General features: G+C 44.5%; 1 protein-coding gene and 1 long non-coding RNA gene across 2 annotated transcripts in view; one reads left to right on the forward strand and one right to left on the reverse strand.

The window, feature by feature from the left end:
• The window catches only part of LOC121001904 (trans-1,2-dihydrobenzene-1,2-diol dehydrogenase-like), a 79,403-nt gene that overhangs the window by 15,026 nt on the left and 43,989 nt on the right, over nucleotides 1–20,388 (reverse strand). The window contains exons 3-4 of the mRNA XM_040433146.1: nucleotides 19,603–19,766; nucleotides 19,163–19,415 (exon numbers count right to left, since the gene is read on the reverse strand). Coding sequence (XP_040289080.1) covers nucleotides 19,163–19,415; nucleotides 19,603–19,766 — 417 coding nt within the window. The remainder of the gene's footprint in view (nucleotides 1–19,162; nucleotides 19,416–19,602; nucleotides 19,767–20,388) is intronic.
• Nucleotides 14,822–15,373, forward strand: LOC121001913. Its single transcript, XR_005779182.1, has 3 exons — nucleotides 14,822–14,849; nucleotides 14,928–15,144; nucleotides 15,235–15,373. It is a non-coding gene; the product is annotated as an uncharacterized LOC121001913 (long non-coding RNA).

Here is a 20,388-nt window from a genome sequence, read left to right on the forward strand (position 1 = left end):
TGCTGCAGTTGGTCAGGTCTAGGTTCAGCAACAGTATGTGCTCCAAGAATGAGGTCAGCTGACTACCTGAACATACTGAATGACCAGGTTATTCCATCAATGGATTTTTTCTTTTCTGATGGCACGGGCATATTCCAAGATAACAATGCCAGGATTCATCGGGCTCAAATTGTGAAAGAGTGGTTCAGGGAGCATGAGACATCATTTTCACACATGGATTGGCCACCACAGAGTCCAGACCTTAACCCCATTGAGAATCTTTTTTTTTTGGACAGGCAGTGTATTTTTTTATTTTAATACTACAGGCCTTTTTCTGGACACGGCGATGCCCATGATGTTTATATTTTTTATTTTTTTATGTATTTCTATTTTTATTCTAGGTAAAGGGGGATGATTTAAATTATCAATTTTTTTTATTTATTTATTTTCAAAAAAAAATTCCCAACATAGTAACTGCAGCTCTAATACACTGGGTCTCTTCAGACCCGTTTTAACCGGTGCTTCTGGGTTTTTAGACATTTAGATGCCATGGTCGCACTTGACCACGGCATCTAAAGGGTTAAATGCCTGCGATCAGCATTATTACCGGTCACAGACATTAGTCGCAGACCTCTGCTGTTGGAAACAGCAGACCCGCCGCCTTTGGCACAATTATGTCAGTGTTAGGCCTCATGCACACGACTGTTGTGTGCATCCGTGGCCGTTGTGCCGTTTTCCGTTTTTTTACTTTCAATGGGTCCGTGGAAAAATCTGAAAATGCACCGTTTTGCAGCCGAGACAGTGATCCGTGTATCCTGTCCGTCAAAAAAATATGACCTGTCCTATTTTTTTGACGGACAGCGGTTCACGGACCCATTCAAGTCAATGGGTCCGTGAAAGAACACGGATGCACACAAGATTGGCATCCGTGTCCGTGATCCGTGGCCGTAGGTTACTTTGATACAGACGGATCCGAAGATCCGTCTGCATAAAAGCTATTTTAGAGCTGAGTTTTCACTTCGTGAAAAATCAGAACCGACAGTATATTCTAACACAGAGGCGTTCCCATGGTGATGGGGACGCTTTAGCTTAGAATATACTAAAAGAACTGTGTACATGACTGCCCCCTGCTGCCTGGCAGGTGCTGCCAGGCAGCAGGGGGCAGCCCCCCCTGTAGTTAACACATTTGTGGCCAGTGCGGCCGGCCCCCCCCCTCCCCTGTAGTTAACATGTTGGTGGCCAGTGGGCCTTCTCCCCTCCCTCCCCCTCCTAATTAAAATCTCCCCCCTATCATTGGTGGCAGCGGAGAGTACCGATCGGAGTCCCAGTTTAATCGCTGGGGCTCCGATCGGTAACCATGGCAACCAGGACGCTACTGCAGTCCTGGTTGCCATGGTTACTTAGCAATTTGTAGAAGCATTATACTTACCTGCGAGCTCCGATGTCTGCGTCCGGCCGGGAGCTCCTCCTACTGGTAAGTGACAGGTCTGTGCGGCGCATTGCTTAATGACGTGTCACTTACCAGTAGGAGGAGCTCCCGGCCGGACGCAGACATCTGAGCTCGCAGGTAAGTATAATGATTCTACAAATTGCTAAGTAACCATGGCAACCGGGACTGCAGTAGCTTCCTGGTTACCGATCGGAGCCCCAGCGATTAAACTGGGACTCCGATCGGTACTCTCCGCTGCCACCAATGATAGGGGGGGAGATTTTAATTAGGAGGGGGAGGGAGGGCAGAGGGCCCACTGGCCACCAACGAGTTAACTACAGGGGAGGGAGGGGGGGCCCACTGGCCACCAACGAGTTAACTACAGGGGAGGGGGGGGGGCGGCCGCACTGGCCACCAATGTGTTAACTACAGGGGGGGGGCTGCCCCCTGCTGCCTGGCAACACCTGCCAGGCAGCAGGGGGCAGTCATGTACACAGTTCTTTTAGTATATTCTAACCTGAAGCGTCCCCATCACCATAAGAACGCCTCTGTGTTAGAATATACTGTCGGATTTGAGTTTCACGATGTAACTCAAATCCGACGGTATATTCTAACATAGAGGCGTTCCCATGGTGATGGGGACGCTTCAAGTTAAAATATACCATCGGATTGGAGAAAACTCCGATCCTATGGTATATTAACTCCTGACTTTACATTGAAAGTCAATAGGGGACGGATCCGTTTGAAATTGCACCATATTGTGTCAACGTCAAACGGATCCGTCCCCATTGACTTGCATTGTAATTCAGGACAGATCCGTTTGGCTCCGCACGGCCAGGCGGACACCAAAACGACTTTTTTTTCATGTCCGTGGATCCTCCAAAAATCAAGGAAGACCCACGGACGAAAAAACGGTCACTGATCACGGAAAAACGGAACCCCGTTTTGCGGACCGCAAAAAAATACGGTCGTGTGCATGAGGCCTTATCCAATACATTCCAGACCTTTAAGGGTTACATAGCATCATAACTCAATATAATGCTATGCGACCCTCGTCAGTGCTGAGAGGTCAGGATGGGAGCTGCTGCATACTCACGCTGCGAGTCCAGAGTCATGTGCAAGAGCGTTATACTGTAGTATATAATCTTGGTTTTGGCATACAAATACTGATCGTGTTAAAGTGGCATAAGGCTTTGTAGTTCACAGAACATATCATATAAGGATATGTTCTCTTAAAAGAAATAGGTCATCAGAAAATGACTCATTGTTTAAATCATGTTTTTATGTTTAACATATTTTTAAATAATTTTGATGTTAATTTTAATTTTCCATGTCAATATCTATATTTAAGAAAAAAACCATAAAATCCTGCAGTTTTCACACTGGCAACTAAGGGCTCTTTCACACTTGCGTTGTTGTGTTCCGGTATAGAGTTCCGTCGTCGGGGCTCTATGCCGGAAGAATCCTGATCAGGATTATCCCTATGCATTCTGAATGGAGATAAATCCGTTCAGGATGTCTTCAGTTCCGGAACGGAACGTTTTTTGGCTGGAGAAAATACCGCAGCATGCTGCGCTTTTTGCTCGGGTCAAAAATCCTGAACACTTGCCGCAAGGCCGGATCCGGAATTAATGCTTATTGAAAGGCATTAATCCGGATCCGGCCTTAAGCTAAACAGCGTTTCGGCGCATTACCGGATCCGACGTTTAGCTTTTACTGAATGGTTACCATGGCTGCCAGGATGCTAAAGTCCTGGTTGCCATGGTAAAGTGTAGTGGGGAGCGGGGGAGCAGTATACTTACCGTCCGTACGGCTCCCGGGGCGCTTCAGAGTGACGTCAGGGCGCCACACTCGCATGGATGACGTGTCGCAAGGATCACGTCATCCATGCGCATGGGGCACTCTGACGTCATTCTGGAGCGCCCTGGGAGCCGCACGGACGGTAAGTATACTGCTCCCCCACTCCCCACTACTACTATGACAACCAGGACTTTAATAGCGTCCTGGGTGCCATAGTAACACTGAACGCATTTTGAAGACCGATCCGTCTTCAAATGCTTTCAGTTCACTTGCGGTGTTACGGATCCGGCGGGCACTTCCGGCAAATGGAGTGCGCGACGGATCCGGACAACGCAAGTGTGAAAGAGGCCTAAGCCTAATATGTGCCACTTCTTGGTCTGTCTGTACAGATCACTTTACTGCAGTTATCTGCTTACCTATACACAGAGGTGATATCAATACAGGCAGGATTAGAATGACAGATAAGACAGGATCCACCATTCACAATAGATGATTGTCAAAGCTTATCTATTCTTACACTGTACAACAACCTCTGGACAGGGCATAGAGCATGCCCAGAAAACTCTCCCCTCCTGACCATTGTGTCTATGGCCCATGGGGCTGCTGTAAAGCAATTTTCTTAATACTTTCTAAATGCTATTAAGAACAGCTCAGGCAAGCTGGCCGCCCGCACAATGATGTTCAGAAAACAGAATTTAAAAATCTCTGATCAGTAAATAAAGACAGATCAGAAATAAAGGATACCTGCTGCTATCTGGTTTTAACTGGCAGAAAACATTTTTGGTCACACATTTACGTTAAAAGCATGGCCTGTCACTGACATGTGATGATGCATATTAAAATGTTTTTTTTTTTTTATAAGCTTGAGCTCTGAGGCATACAGAGGGTTCAGGTAAGACCCCATAAACACCTATCCGTGTCAGCACCTGGCATACCTGAGCAAGTGCCGGGGCCCACTGCGCTGCTAGGAGCGCTTCCATCAATACAGATGGAAGCGCTCATTACTGGAGCGCAGGGAGCTTAGTCACATGAAAGCCTTTATCAGCAGCATGCAAAGTCCGGCTGCCACTGACACCCTTACAAACTCCTGTGCTGCAGAGCTTCAGACACGTCCCCCCCTTCACTCCAGCAGACCAGCACCTTACCTTACCAGATTCAGACATGCCCCCTCTACATAGGACGTGCTGCCTGAGGAGAAGAGAGACCCCAGGTGCAGACAGTCTGTGAGTGAGTCTGCACTGTGACTGTCTCTTCTCTGTGGGACAGGAGGGGGGGGGGGGCAGGGAACTCTTCAAGCTGCTGCATGCTGTAGTTGACCAGCAGCTTCATGCTATGTAGTTTTACTGCATCATTAAGCAGTTTGCCTCCATGACACCTGCCCCCCATATCCTGTCCTTTCTTATCCTCATGGAGCCCCTTCTATCTCCTTTCCTCCCCCATGTATCCAGAGCTCCTGTTCCACTCTCCTATCTCCTATTGCTGCCCAGCACAGAGCTCTTGCCACTACTTCGTGTATGAATCCCCCTCAGAGCCTCCTACTTGCTGTGTCCACCCCTCCTGTCCATACAGTGTCCCGGTCACCTGTCTCACTCCTCTGCCTCTCATGATGGTGGTGTCTAAACTGCATGCACCATAAGGACCTTCTAACGTCACAGGGTCATGTGACTGTGCCCCCCACCCCGTAATCTGCCCCCTTATACCCTGCACTGTGCATCAACCTGCATCTTACTAGAGATGAGCGAATTTCTGCTTATGAAATTCATTCATGCTTCATTTACTAGTAAAAGGTGAATTGCGTTATGGATTCTGTTACCACAGACTAACGCAATTCTATGATGGAATACATAACGGAATGCCTTTAGAGGTATTCCGTTATTCATTCCGTCATAATAGAAGTCTATGGGCTGCAAAACGGGTCCGTCCCATTTCTGTTATGCAAGGGAGTCCTGCATAACAGAAACGGGACAGATCCGTTATGCAGGCCATAGATTTTTATTATGACGGAATGAATAAAGGAATGCCTTTAAAGGCATTCCATTATGCAGTCCGTCATAGAATTGCGTTATGGTCCGTGGTAACGGAATCCATAATGCAATTCTGTTTTTACCAGTAAACTAAGCGTGAACGAATTTCAAAATATGAAATTCGCTCATCTCTACCACTTACTATACCCTGTACAGTGCCCATCGTCATTCTATGTACTGTGCCCTCTTATATCCTTTTATCCCGTCACTGTATGGTGGTGTTATCCAATAACTGTATGGCCACAACTGTATCCCCTTCCCTGCCCATGCCACCTTTTTTAGACCTGGCATGAGTGGGGAAAAGTTGCAGATTGCTGACCACCAGACCCAGGTTGTGCGCTCTGTCAGTACCTGGCGGCCTCCCCTCTCTGCTCCGCTGTGTACTATTGCTTATTCTAGCACTAAGGCTGGGTTCACATCACATTTTTTCCATCCGTTTAGGCCCCATTCACACGTCAGCAATTTCATTCCACTTTTTGCGGAATGGAATTACGGACCCATTAATTTCTATGGGGCAGCACGATGTGCGGCCCGGCTCCGGAAATGCGGACCCACACTTCCGGGTCCGCATTTCCGTTCCCGAAAAAACTAGAACATGTCCTATTCTTGTCCGCAATTGCGCACAAGAATAGGCATATTCTATTAGTTCCGGCGATGTGCGGTCCGCAAAACACTCTATGGACGTGTGAATGGGGCCTTAATGTATACCAAAAACGTATACATTAACAGATGCCTCAGACCATACAGTTCCATAGAAAAAAAACATGTTAACGTATGTATTTTTTTTACTGTACTTTTGCACATTTGTATACATGAAACCGATAGAAAAACGTGTTGTGAACGCACTGGGGGGGGGGGGGGGATTTCGTACAAAGATTTTCTGTGGGTCCCAGTCAGTTTTAGCTAGTGAGGCTTCTGTATCAAATATTAACACTGATTTTCTCAGGTGTTCAAATATTTTTGTTCAGCAGTGCAAGACAAATAAATTCTTTAAAAATCATACAATTTTAAAATTCTGTCTCTCATAGTGGGAATGCACCTACATTATTTCTAAGTGGGAGAACTTGCAAAATCGCAGGGTGTTCAAATACTTCTGTTTTTTACTATATACAGGTCCTTTAAAAAAAATTAGCATATTGTGATAAAGTTCATTATTTTCTGTAATGTACTGATAAACATTAGACTTACATATATTTTAGATTCATTACACACAACTGAAGTAGTTCAAGCCTTTTCTTGTTTTAAGATTGATGATTTTGGCATACAGCTCATGAAAACCCAAAATTCCTATCTAAAAAAATTAGCATATCATGAAAAGGTTCTCTAAACGAGCTATTAACCTAATCACCTGAATCAACTAATTAACTCTAAACACCTGCAAAAGATTCCTGAGGCTTTTAAAAACTCCCAGCCTGGTTCATTACTCAAAACCGCAATCATGGGTAAGACTGCCGACCTGACTGCTGTCCAGAAGGCCATCATTGACACCCTCAAGCAAGAGGGTAAGACACAGAAAGAAATTTCTGAACGAATAGGCTGTTCCCAGAGTGCTGTATCAAGGCACCTCAGTGGGAAGGAAAAAGTGTGGCAGAAAACGCTGCACAACGAGAAGAGGTGACCGGACCCTGAGGAAGATTGTGGAGAAGGAACGATTCCAGACCTTGGGGGACCTGCGGAAGCAGTGGACTGAGTCTGGAGTAGAAACATCCAGAGCCACCGTGTACAGGCGTGTGCAGGAAATGGGCTACAGGTGCCGCATTCCCCAGGTCAAGCCACTTTTGAACCAGAAACAGCGGCAGAAGCGCCTGACCTGGGCTACAGAGAAGCAGCACTGGACTGTTGCTCAGTGGTCCAAAGTACTTTTTTCGGATGAAAGCAAATTTTGCATGTCATTCGGAAATCAAGGTGCCAGAGTCTGGAGGAAGACTGGGGAGAGGGAAATGCCAAAATGCCTGAAGTCCAGTGTCAAGTACCCACAGTCAGTGATGGTCTGGGGTGCCATGTCAGCTGCTGGTGTTGGTCCACTGTGTTTTATCAAGGGCAGGGTCAATGCAGCTAGCTATCAGGAGATTTTGGAGCACTTCATGCTTCCATCTGCTGAAAAGCTTTATGGAGATGAAGATTTCATTTTTCAGCACGACCTGGCACCTGCTCACAGTGCCAAAACCACTGGTAAATGGTTTACTGACCATGGTATTACTGTGCTCAATTGGCCTGCCAACTCTCCTGACCTGAACTCCATAGAGAATCTGTGGGATATTGGGAAGAGAAAGTTGAGAGACGCAAGACCCAACCCTCTGGATGAGCTTAAGGCCGCTATCAAAGCATCCTGGGCCTCCATAACACCTCAGCAGTGCCACAGGCTGATTGCCTCCATGCCACGCCGCATTGAAGCAGTCATTTCTGCAAAAGGATTCCCGACCAAGTATTGAGTGCATAACTGAACTTAATTATTTGAAGGTTGACTTTTTTTGTATTAAAAACACTTTTCTTTTATTGGTCGGATGAAATATGCTAATTTTTTGAGATAGGAATTTTGGGTTTTCATGAGCTGTATGCCAAAATCATCAATATTAAAACAAGAAAAGGCTTGAACTACTTCAGTTGTGTGTAATGAATCTAAAATATATGAAAGTCTAATGTTTATCAGTACATTACAGAAAATAATGAACTTTATCACAATATGCTAATTTTTGGAAAAGGACCTGTATATACACTCACCTAAAGAATTATTAGGAACACCTGTTCTATTTCTCATTAATGCAATTATCTAGTCAACCAATCACATGGCAGTTGCTTCAATGCATTTAGGGGTGTGGTCCTGGTCAAGACAATCTCCTAAACTCCAAACTGAGTGTCAGAATGGGAAAGAAAGGTGATTTAAGCAATTTTGAGCGTGGCATGGTTGTTGGTGCCAGACGGGCCGGTCTGAGTATTTCACAATCTGCTCAGTTACTGGGATTTTCACGCACAACCATTTCTAGGGTTTACAAAGAATGGTGTGAAAAGGGAAAAACATCCAGTATGCGGCAGTCCTGTGGGCAAAAATGCCTTGTGGATGCTAGAGGTCAGAGGAGAATGGGCCGACTGATTCAAGCTGATAGAAGAGCAACGTTGACTGAAATAACCACACGTTACAACCGAGGTATGCAGCAAAGCATTTGTGAAGCCATAACACGCTTGAGGCGGATGGGCTTACAACAGCAGAAGACCCCACTGGGTACCACTCATCTCCACTACAAATAGGAAAAAGAGGCTACAATTTGCACGAGCTCACCAAAATTGGACTGTTGAAGACTGGAAAAATGTTGCCTGGTCTGATGAGTCTCGATTTCTGTTGAGACATTCAAATGGTAGAGTCCGAATTTGGCGTAAACAGAATGAGAACATGTATCCATCCTCTGATGGCTACTTCCAGCAGGATAATGCACCATGTCACAAAGCTCGAATCATTTCAAATTGGTTTCTTGAACATGACAATGAGTTCACTGTACTAAAATGGCCCCCCACAGTCACCAGATCTCAACCCAATAGAGCATCTTTGGGATGTGGTGGAACGGGAGCTTCGTGCCCTGGATGTGCATCCCTCAAATCTCCATCAACTGCAAGATGCTATCCTATCAATATGGGCCAACATTTCTAAAGAATGCCATCAGCACCTTGTTGAATCAATGCTACGTAGAATTAAGGCAGTTCTGAAGGCAAAAGGGGGTCCAACACCGTATTAGCATGGTGTTCCTAATAATTCTTTAGGTGAGTATATATATATATATATATATATATATATATATATATATATATATATATACATACACACATACACATACACACACACACAGTCGTGGCCAAAAGTTTTGAGAATTACATAAATATTGGAAAAGTTGCTGCTTAAGTTTTTATAATAGCAATTTGCATATACTCCAGAATGTTATGAAGAGTGAATAGATGAATTGCATAGTCCTTCTTTGCCATCAAAATTAACTTAATCCCAAAAAACTTTTCCACTGCATTTCATTGCTGTCATTAACCGCCTCACGTCCGCCCATAGACTATAAACGTCCTATGGGTGGACGTCTATTTCTGACAGCACGTTTTAAAACGTCCTGTCAGAAATAGCAGCTGCACGCTAATCGTGCAGCTGCTGATCGGGTTGCCCGCTGTCAGTGACAGCAGGGCAACCCTAAGACAAGGCAGGGACAGTTCCCAGGTGTCCCTGCCTTCACGATCGCTGCAGACACAGCGCTCACCGAGCGCTGTGTCTGCAGAGCAGGAAGCGCTGTGCGCTTCCTGTTCCGGCCCGGCGGTCATGTGACCGCCGTGACCGGAGAGTGCAGGGGCTGTGTGAGGTCTCTCAGAGACCTCGATCAGCCCTGCACTGAGGCTGTACAGCGCAGGATTGCTGCTGTACAGCCTCTATAGGGGTGCATTTGTCCTGTAACTGGGGCTACTATCTCAGCCCCAGTTACAGGAGAAATCAACTGTGGAAAAAAAAAAGAAAAAGTGAAGCAAATGTCCCCCAGAGGTCTTGTATGACCTTATGGGGGACGAAAAGTGTAAAAAAAAATAAAAAAAATAAAGGGTTGAAAAAATAAAATAAAGTTTCACATGTAAAAAAAAAAAAAAAGTTCCCAAGTTAGGAATAAAAAAAAAAAAATTAAAATAGAAAAAATAAAGTAAAATAGACATATTTAGTATTGCCGCGTCCGTAAAAACCAGCTCTATAAAAATATCACATGACCTAACCCCTCGGATGAACACCGTAAAAAATAAAAAAAACTGTGTCAAAACAAGCAATTTTTGTCACCTTGCATCACAAAAGGTGCAACAACACCAAGTGATCAAAAACGCGTATGTCCCACAAAATGGTACCAATAAAACCGTCACCTCATCCCACAAAAAATGAGCCCCTACATAAGAAAATCTCTCAAAAAATAAAAAAACTATAGCTCTTAGAACATGGAGACACTAAAACATAATTTTTTTGGTTTCAAAAATGCTATTATTGTGTTAAAGTGAAACAAATAAAAAAAAGTATACATATTAGGTATTGCCGCGTCCGTAAAAACCAGCTCTATAAAAATATCACATGACCTAACCCCTCGGATGAACACCGTAAAAAATAAAAAAAACTGTGTCAAAACAAGCAATTTTTGTCACCTTGCATCACAAAAGGTGCAACAACACCAAGTGATCAAAAACGCGTATGTCCCACAAAATGGTACCAATAAAACCGTCACCTCATCCCACAAAAAATGAGCCCCTACATAAGAAAATCTCTCAAAAAATAAAAAAACTATAGCTCTTAGAACATGGAGACACTAAAACATAATTTTTTTGGTTTCAAAAATGCTATTATTGTGTTAAAGTGAAACAAATAAAAAAAAGTATACATATTAGGTATTGCCGCGTCCGTAAAAACCAGCTCTATAAAAATATCACATGACCTAACCCCTCGGGTGAACACCGTAAAAAAAAAAAAAAACTGTGTCAAAACAAGCAATTTTTGTCACCTTGCATCACAAAAGGTGCAACACCAAGTGATCAAAAACGCGTATGTCCCACAAAATGGTACCAATAAAACCGTCACCTCATCCCGCAAAAAATGAGCCCCTACATAAGAAAATCTCTCAAAAAATAAAAAAAACTATAGCTCTCAGAACATGGACACATTAAAACATAATTTTTTGGTTTCAAAAATGCTATTATTGTGTAAAACTTTAATAAATGAGAAAAAGTATACATATTAGGTATCGCCACGTCCGTAACAATCTGCTCTATAAAAATGTCACTTGACTGAACCCCTAAGGTGAACGCTGTAAAAATAAATAAATAGAAACTGTGCTAAAACAACCAATTTTTTGGTCACCTTGCCCCATAAAGTGTTATATTGAATGATCAAAAAATCATATGTACCCAAAAATAGTACTAATAAAACTGGCACCTTATCCCCTAGTTTCCAAAATGGGGTCACTTCTTGGGAGTTTCTACTGTAAGGGTGCATCAGGGGGCTTCAAATGGGACATGGCATCTAAAAACCATGTGGAGTTCCTTTCCTTCTGCGCCCTGCCGTGTGCCCATACAGCAGTTTACGACCACATGTGGGGTGTTTCTGTAAACCGCAGAATCTGGGTAATAAATATTGAGTTTTGTTTGGCTGTTAACCATCGATGTGTTAGAGAAAAAAATTGATTAAAATGGAAAATCTGCCAAAAAAGTGAAATTTAAAAATTTGATCTCCATTTTCCTTTAATTCTTGTGGAACGCCTAAAGGGTTAACAAAGTTTGTAAAATCGGTTTTGAATACCTTGAGGGGTGTAGTTTCTACAATGGGGTCATTTATGGGGGTATCCACTATGTAGGCCCCACAAAGTGACTTCAGACCTGAACTGGTCCTTATAAAGTGGGTTTTGGCAATTTTCTTAAAAATTTGAAGAATTGCTTCTAAACTTCTAAGCCTTCTAACGTCCTAAAAAAATAAAATGACATTTCCAAAATGATGCCAACATAAAGTAGACATATGGGGAATGTTAAATAATAAATATTTTATGAGGTATCACTTTCTGTTTTAAAAGCAGAGAAATTGAAATTTAGAAAATTGCGATTTTTTTAAATTTTTGGGTAAATTTGGGATTTTTTCATAAATAAAGGTGAAATATTTTGACTCAAATTTATGACTATCATGAAGTACAATGTGTCACGAGAAAACAATCTCTGAATGACTTGGATAAATAAAGGCGTTCCAAAGTTATTACCACATAAAGTGAGATATGTCCGTTTTGCAAAATTTGGCCTGGTCAGGAAGGGTGCAAAGGGCCCAGATGGGAAGTGGTTAAAGGACCTGCTGAGATCATTTCAGTAATCGTCTTGTTAACTCAGGTGAGAATGTTGACGAGCACAAGGCTGGAGATCATTATGTCAGGCTGATTGGGTTATAATGGCAGACTTGACATGTTAAAAGGAGGGTGATGCTTGAAATCATTGTTCTTCCATTGTTAACCATGGTGACCTGCAAAGAAACGCGTGCAGCCATCATTGCGTTGCATAAAAATGGCTTCACAGGCAAGGATATTGTGGCTACTAAGATTGCACCTCAATCGACAATTTATAGGATCATCAAGAACTTCAAGGAAAGAGGTTCAATTCTTGTTAAGAAGGCTTCAGGGCGTCCAAGAAAGTCCAGCAAGCGCCAGGATAGTCTCCTAAAGAGGATTCAGCTGCGGGATCGGAGTGCCACCAGTGCAGAGCTTGCTCAGGAATGGCAGCAGGCAGGTGTGAGCGCATCTGTACACACAGTGAGGCGAAGACTTTTGGAAGATGGCCTGGTGTCAAGAAGGCCAGCAAAGAAGCCACTTCTCTCCAAAAAAAAACATCAGGGACAGATTGATCTTCTGCAGAAAGTATGGTGAATGGACTGCTGAGGACTGGGGCAAAGTCATATTCTCCGATGAAGCCTCTTTCCGATTGTTTGGGGCATCTGGAAAAAGGCTTGTCCGGAGAAGAAAAGGTGAGCGCTACCATCAGTCCTGTGTCATGCCAACAGTAAAGCATCCTGAGACCATTCATGTGTGAGGTTGCTTCTCATCCAAGGGAGTGGGCTCACTCACAATTTTGCCCAAAAACACAGCCATGAATAAAGAATGGTACCAAAACACCCTCCAACAGCAACTTCTTCCAACAATCCAACAACAGTTTGGTGAAGAACAATGCATTTTCCAGCACGATGGAGCACCGTGCCATAAGGCAAAAGTAATAACTAAGTGGCTCGGGGACCAAAACGTTGACATTTTGGGTCCATGGCCTGGAAACTCCCCAGATCTTAATCCCATTGAGAACTTGTGGTCAATCCTCAAGAGGTGGGTGGACAAACAAAAACCACTTAGGCTACTTTCACACTAGCGTTCGTGGCTCCGCTTGTGACTTCCGTTCAAAGGCTCTCACAAGCGGCCCCGAACGGATCCGTACTGCCCCAATGCATTCTGAGTGGATAAGGATCCCCTCAGAATGCATCAGTCTGGCAGCGTTCAGCCTCCGTTCCGCTCAGCAGGCGGACACCCGAACGCAGCTTGCAGCGTTTTGATGTCCGCCTGGCCGCGCGGAGGCGTGCGGATCCGTTCAGACTTACAATGGAAGTCAATGAAGACGGATCCGTCTGTCCTGGCTCCGCTTTGACACGGATCCGTTCGAAACCGTTCACGTCTCTGTGCATGCCCAGTAACTTCCTGTCCCTCCCCCTCATCGTCGGCCATTTTGGATTATCGACTTGGTGAGACTGGTAAGTATGAAGTTTTGTCTGTTTGTCTATCTTTCTTTTTTTACTATCTATCTATCTATCTATCTTTCTATTTCTAGGGTGGGGGGGCTGCTGGCACTTGGTAAGGGGTGTGTGTCTGGAACTGTGGGAGCCGCTGGCACTGGTGGTGTGGGCTGCCTTTATGGGGGGCTTTTGGCACAGGGGGGGGCCTGTGTGGCTGGAACTGGGGGGGGTCTGCTGGCAATGGTATGATGTTTGTGGCTGAAGCTGTGGTTGCTGCTGGCACTGCGGGGGTGTTTGTGGCTGGAACTGTGCGGTGCTTCTGACATTGCGGCGGTGTTTGTGGCTGGAACTGTGCAGTGCTTCTGACATTGCGGCGGTGTATGTGGCTGGAACTGTGCAGTGCTTCTGACATTGCGGCGGTGTTTGTGGCTGGAACTATGGGGTGCTTCTGACATTGCGGCGGTGTTTGTGGCTGGAACTGTGCGGTGCTTCTGACATTGCGGCGGTGTTTGTGGCTGGAACGATGCGGTGCTTCTGACATTGCGGCGGTGTTTGTGGCTGGAACTGTGAGGGCTGCTGGCATTGGGGGGGCTGAGGGCACTGTGGGAAGGTTGTTTGGAACTGGGGGCCTGATGTCATTGTGGGGGGCTGCTAGCACTATGCGGGGCTGCTGTCTCTGGGGGTGTTTATGGCAGTTGGGGGGGGGGGGATCATGGCTCCTGTCGGATTCATTTTTTTAATCATTTTATTATAAGGGTCGTTCCCAAAAAAAGAAAAAAAAACTGAAACTATCTGCGGTGGGCAAGCCCAGATCTATATTTTAAAAAGTAAGTATTGAAAAAAATAAATTGTTGATATATGAGGAAATAGTGCTCTACAAGTTCCTTTAACGTTATCTGCATTTTGTCTGGTATTCTGTTGCGTACAGATGTCATCAAAGAAGACAACCATAGACTGGAGTGACCCACCCAGAAGGCGCCGCCGCATTCAGTGGCCGGTAAGTATAAAATTAACATTTGGAGTTTTTACTGTTTGATTCGTTGCATTAATCATTATGTGCTCTTATTATAGATTTCTTCATCATCGTCTGTGGAGGGCTCTCCATCACCTGCCGAATCGCCAGCGTCCAGGGGAGGTGGACCAAGCCCGGACCGGGGCTGTCAAGAAGTAAGTGTGTATATATATATATATATATATATATATATATATATATATATATAGATCTTAATTATTATTTTTTATTTAAGTACAGTCTTCTAAAAAAAAAAAAATTTGTTTTTAGCAATCTGCACCTAGAGCCGCCAGCGAGGATCCCCCAGTCGCCTCCAGAGTCCGCGGGAATGAGCGTGGCGGTCGTAGACGTGTAAGTATTGAATTAAGTAGTTTTAATTAGCATTTTGTATTAGGATTTACATTAAATTTTGTATTTCCTTTTTTTCAGGGTTCCGTAGGCTCCACCAGGGAAGATGAGGAGTTCGGGATTCCGAGCATAGATAACCTGCTCCTCATCCGACTGGTGGAGGCGCGTCCAGCATTATGGGACCACTCCGACCGCCACCACGCCGATCATCGTCGTACCCAGCGGCTCTGGAGGGACATCTCTGCTTCAGTTTTTGAGACCTGGGGGGATCTAGATGCGGCGGCTCAGGAGAAATATGGTAAGTAAAACAATATGTATTTTAATACTTTAAAATATTGTTCTTTTCCTTCATCATGCTGATTTTAGTTTTTATTGTTTTTTTCGATAGTCAAACTGGTTACAACGCGTTGGCGATCTATCCGGGACCGCTTCAGGAGGGATTACAACAAGGAGGTTCAGGCCCCGAGTGGCTCCGGAGGAACCTCAGGGGCCACCTACATCCATACGGCGGCCCTGGGGTTCCTACGAAGGGCGATGGCACCGAAAAGGTAAATATTTATAACAACTGTTCAAAAAATAAATTGTAAAGGGGCTGTCTGAGACAGCGGAGCGTTTGGCTCCCCTGTTTTGGCCAGCCCCCCCCACAGTCAGATGGACAATTGTTCTCTCCGTCTGACTGTAAGGGGCTGTCTGAGACAGGGTAGCGTTTGGCTCCCCTGTTTTGGCCAGCCCCCCACAGTCAGATGGACAACTGTTCTCTCCGTCTGACTGTGAGGGGCTGTCTGAGACAGCGAGGCGTTAGGCTTCCCTGTTTTGGCCAGCCCCCCACAGTCAGATGGACAACTGTTCTCTCCGTCTGAATTTAAGGGGCTGTCTGAGACAGCAGAGCGTTTAGCTTCCCTGTTTTGGCCAGCCCCCTATGGTATACGGTAGACATAGCATCATAGAACATGGATGTTTTATTTAAAGAACAATTCCTAACTTTCATTTTTTTTTTCCTACAGAAGTGCCAGCAGCACTCGGGAGCCTGACCAACCTCCTGAGGCGGAACCGGAACGGATCGCCAGCGCCAGCCCTCCTGTCCCTCATGCATCGGCTCAGGATAATCCGAGTCCCCTACCGGGTCCCTCCGCTCAACAGAGGCTCTTAGGTTTTCGTCAAAATTTGAGAGCCCTGGTGAGCAGGCAGAGATCCGGTAGGCCAAATCGAGCTGATTATGCAAACCTTGTAGAGGTCGTTTCCGACGCTCTAGAAGGTTTTGCCCAACATCAGATGGAGTTTGGTGCTGACTTGATTCGCCGCTGGGAGGGGGCGGAGTCGGCGTTTCAACGCAGCCCAAACTACCATTATGGGCTAAGCATGATCAGTTTGATGGACTCAATGACGCCCGAGCAGTTGCATGAGTACAAGATCATGCTAGAGAACGGGTCATGGGAAATCATGCACCGCCCCCAACCCCCACCCCCACCCCCATCCCACACCTACCCCCCCTCCCACACCTACCCCCCATCCCACACGAGTGGCCAGTACCGCCAACCTTTCCCTTCCCACCCCCCCGAGCATGTGTTTCCTTCTGCTTCTTTTTCTTCTCCTGCCCCGTATTTTCCTCCTACTTCTTTTCAAACTCCCTCCACCTCTACACATGCTCGGGCCTCCTCCTCCTCAGACCCTTCCTTTCTCCACACCCCGCAATTACGCCCTGCATCCTTTCCTGTGGCCCGTAGTTTTACCTCAGTGGATCGCCAGGACAGGGGGGCTACCATTGCCAGCCCCAGACCATCAACCCCACGACAGTCCACCTCCCCTCACCGTTATGAACAATTGTAAATATAATTTTTGTTTATATTTATTTTATTTTCTGTATAAAAAATAAAAAAATGTTTATACTTTACTGCACTGTGTCTGTTTTATTGTCCTGTACAGGGAACCTTGGCACTATAGCTGTGTTGAAATTAAAACTACCCTAGTCTCACTACTGTGCGTTTATTATAACACCCTTGGTAGTTTTTATATCAAAACAGCATTAGTGCCAATGTCGTAAGATCCATTAAAACCTGACCATCAATAATGAGCTATCTTTTGGCTCTTTATTGATCGTAGACCCTATGATTGGCACATGAACAAGCAAATGCTTGTTCATTGTTCAATCTTGTGCCCTTTCATATGAGCCCTTGTGGGAGTCACGGTCCATGAGCATCAGGAATTCATTAATAAATTGTGATTTTAACGTTTAATGATTTCCTGATGACGCTAATATAACCAGTGTGATTACCACAAGGGACACGCAAGGGACATACAGTTTTTAAAGGGGTATTCACATAGACAATGGGGGGATTTCACTTGAATATGTCCCCATTGTCTGATAGGTGTGGGTAAACATTGGTAGGACCCGCACCTATATCGAGAACGGAGCGGGGAGCACTGTTGCTGTAGGACACATTTCCCATGGTATGTCCACCACCAAACGCTAATCCCCGCCTCTCACATAGAAGTGAATGGAGGGCGGCAGCACAGTGCGACCTCATCTACTTTCTTGGCTTCGTTCTCAATATATGTGAGGGTACCAGCCGTGGGACCCGCACCTATAAGACAATGTAGGTATATCTTAAAGTGGTATGCCCCCATTGTATGAGATGAGAAAACCCCTTTAAGGCCTCTTGCACACGACTGTATGCCCCAAGAGACATGCGGTCCGTGAGCGGGCCATATGTCCCGTAGTGGCATTGATCGTGCGCACGAGAGCACACAGCATCATAGTGTACAATCATCCTGTGCAAGTTGAGCTGCCCGCGGGGATATAGTCTTGCACTAATAGATCATATGAGTGCGGGACAATAGCCCAGTTTGCGGCACAACATGGTCAGCATCATGATGCTCTGTACTCCTGTACGCACGATCAATGACGATCAGGGACATATGGCCCTCTAACGAACACTATACATCTTTAAGTGCATGTAGTCATGTACAAGAGTCCAAAAGGTGTGGTCCATTATCAAAGCCGGACCAGCTTTGGAACTTCAACAAGATAGCCCTGGAGAAATGTAGGAGCATTAAAACCCTATAGATCTGAATACATGAAGATGGAACCTAAAGATACTTTTCCTTCCAAAACGGATCCGCTAAACGGATGACAAAACGGAAACCAACGTGACAAACGGATCCGTAAAGCAGACGGATCCGTACAAACGGATCCGTCTGAATGGCTTCCGTTTGGCTCCGTTTAGTCAGTTTATTGACGGATCCGTTTGAAATGCCCTTCAAACGGATCCGTCAAACGCTAGTGTGAAAGTAGCCTAATTCTGACAAACTCCAAGAAGTGATTATGAAAGAATGGGTTGCTATCAGTCAGGAATTGGCCCAGAAGTTGCATAAATGTCATGTAATTGTCGATAAAAGCCTTTGAAACGTATGAAGTGCGTGTAATTATATTTCACTACATCACAGAAACAACTGAAACAGATATAAAAGCAGTTTAGCAGCAAACTTTGTGAAAACTAATATTTGTGTCATTCTCAAAACTTTTGGCCACGACTGATTATATATATATATTATATATATATATATATATATATATATACACACACACACACACACACTGCAGGGGAGTTCTAACTGTAAGGGGGCATTAGAGCTACAGGGGGCACTGCAGGAGGGTCATTACAAATATTGGGTGCATTATGGCTATATTAATACTACTAGGGGTACTGTAGGGGCATTTTTATTGGACACAACATGTAGACATTGCTACTAATGGGAACACTCTTTGGAAGTATTATTACTATTGAGGGCGCTATTACTAATGAGGGCAGTCTGGGAGCACTATTACTATGGAGGACTATCTGTATGGCAGTGTTATTTCTGATAGTATATAGTTTGTGGACATGGGGGGAGCACAGCGGGTACGGTATTGGGAGGAGCAGCAGGATGACAGTGACCTGTATAAATTTGGTAGCTGATTTGAAGAATCTTCACCAGCCCCCCCCATCTACCATGTGCCGCATATTAATACTGGTGTCTTCTTATGTGGCAGAGACTTTTCGTGATGTTCTGGACTAAATGGAGAAGAAAAGTAAAGTAAACAACTGAAATCCGTGGAGATGTCACCTGTAAATTACTGGATCTGTCCCTGACTGCTTCTTTTAAATGTGTTTTAATCTCTTTATTAGGAAGTAGGGTCACTATAAATTGATTAGGGGGAACGAACGCAATTTGCCTGCTCCACCTAGGGCGCCGAACTACCTCATCCTGGCCTTGAATGTATGACTTAGAATTTACTAGTCTATAGTTCTGACAATTTACTTGCGAGAGAAGCTTACCAGTGTCGTTCAGAAATCCTTTGGCAGTTATAGACTCTGGTTTTTCTCCATTAAATACCATTGAGGTAAACTGTATACAGTAACAGCCAATGTCCAGAAGTGCTCCTCCACCAAGTTCCTTTTCCACTACCCGAGGAACATTAAGCAAATTTACTCCAAATTCTGCCCGCACAACTTTTACTTCTCCAATAGCTTTCTGATGGAGCAGGGTACGGATCTCTTCATGGACAGGCAAAAAGCGGCTCCAGAAAGCCTATATGAGAGAGGGGAAGTTATACAGAATTGTACCCTTGGGTGACAGTCACAGTGGCCCTTCTATCTGCATCACCCTCACAGATTCACCAACCGTGATTTACATGTGTGCATCAGAGAACTACAGTATGGTTCAATGTAGGAAATTAGTCATGGTCATACAGAAGATAGGGAATGGACAAACTTACCTCCATTAAAAAAACATTGTGTTTCCTTGCAGCTGAGGTGAGTTCCTTAACTTCTGTAAGATTCATGGCCATAGGTTTTTCACATAAGACATTTTTTCCATGGTTAAAAAATAGAAGAACCAAATCCCTATGGACAGGATGAATGGCCCCAACATAAACAACATCTAAGACAGAAATAACAAAGTTAAAATCAAAAGCAGATGAGAATATGTGTTTCATGGTGATGGTCTTAAGCTCTGCTTATATTAAAAAAGTTACATGCAATTACAAAAGTATTCATTTCCAGATACTGGTTTGAAAACTGCAGAATATTTTTTATGGGACAATCCTTTTAAAATTCGACTTTATCATCAGGATGCTCAGGACATATATGCCTGACATTGCCTTGTGACGGATGCTATAAAGTGGCATCGATCATCCATCACCATACAATGGCAATCATCATCCATTGGATCCCATTGGAAAAGAAAAATACTACACAGTATATGTGGCCTTCTATATTGGAAAGCACAGTCTGCTGCACTTTCCTATAAACTTGAAAAATATGGTATATCAGTTCTTATTGGCCAGAGGACACCATAAGGACACTCTTTTGGCCACTGAAAGGAAATCAAACCTTTGTTTCTAGGTTCTTCAAAAGATTAGAGCTGATTGATGGGGTCCTAGCAGAGGGATTTCCTAAGATCATTTTACCATTCTAATAAAAAAGGGTTTGTTCAAAACAGGCATCCTTTGTAACTGCCTCCTGACATTTGACAAACATGTATGTCATGATGGCAGAAAGGG

This window comes from Bufo bufo, chromosome 1, assembly GCF_905171765.1.
Source record: "Bufo bufo chromosome 1, aBufBuf1.1, whole genome shotgun sequence".
NCBI classification, from domain to species: domain Eukaryota; kingdom Metazoa; phylum Chordata; class Amphibia; order Anura; family Bufonidae; genus Bufo; species Bufo bufo.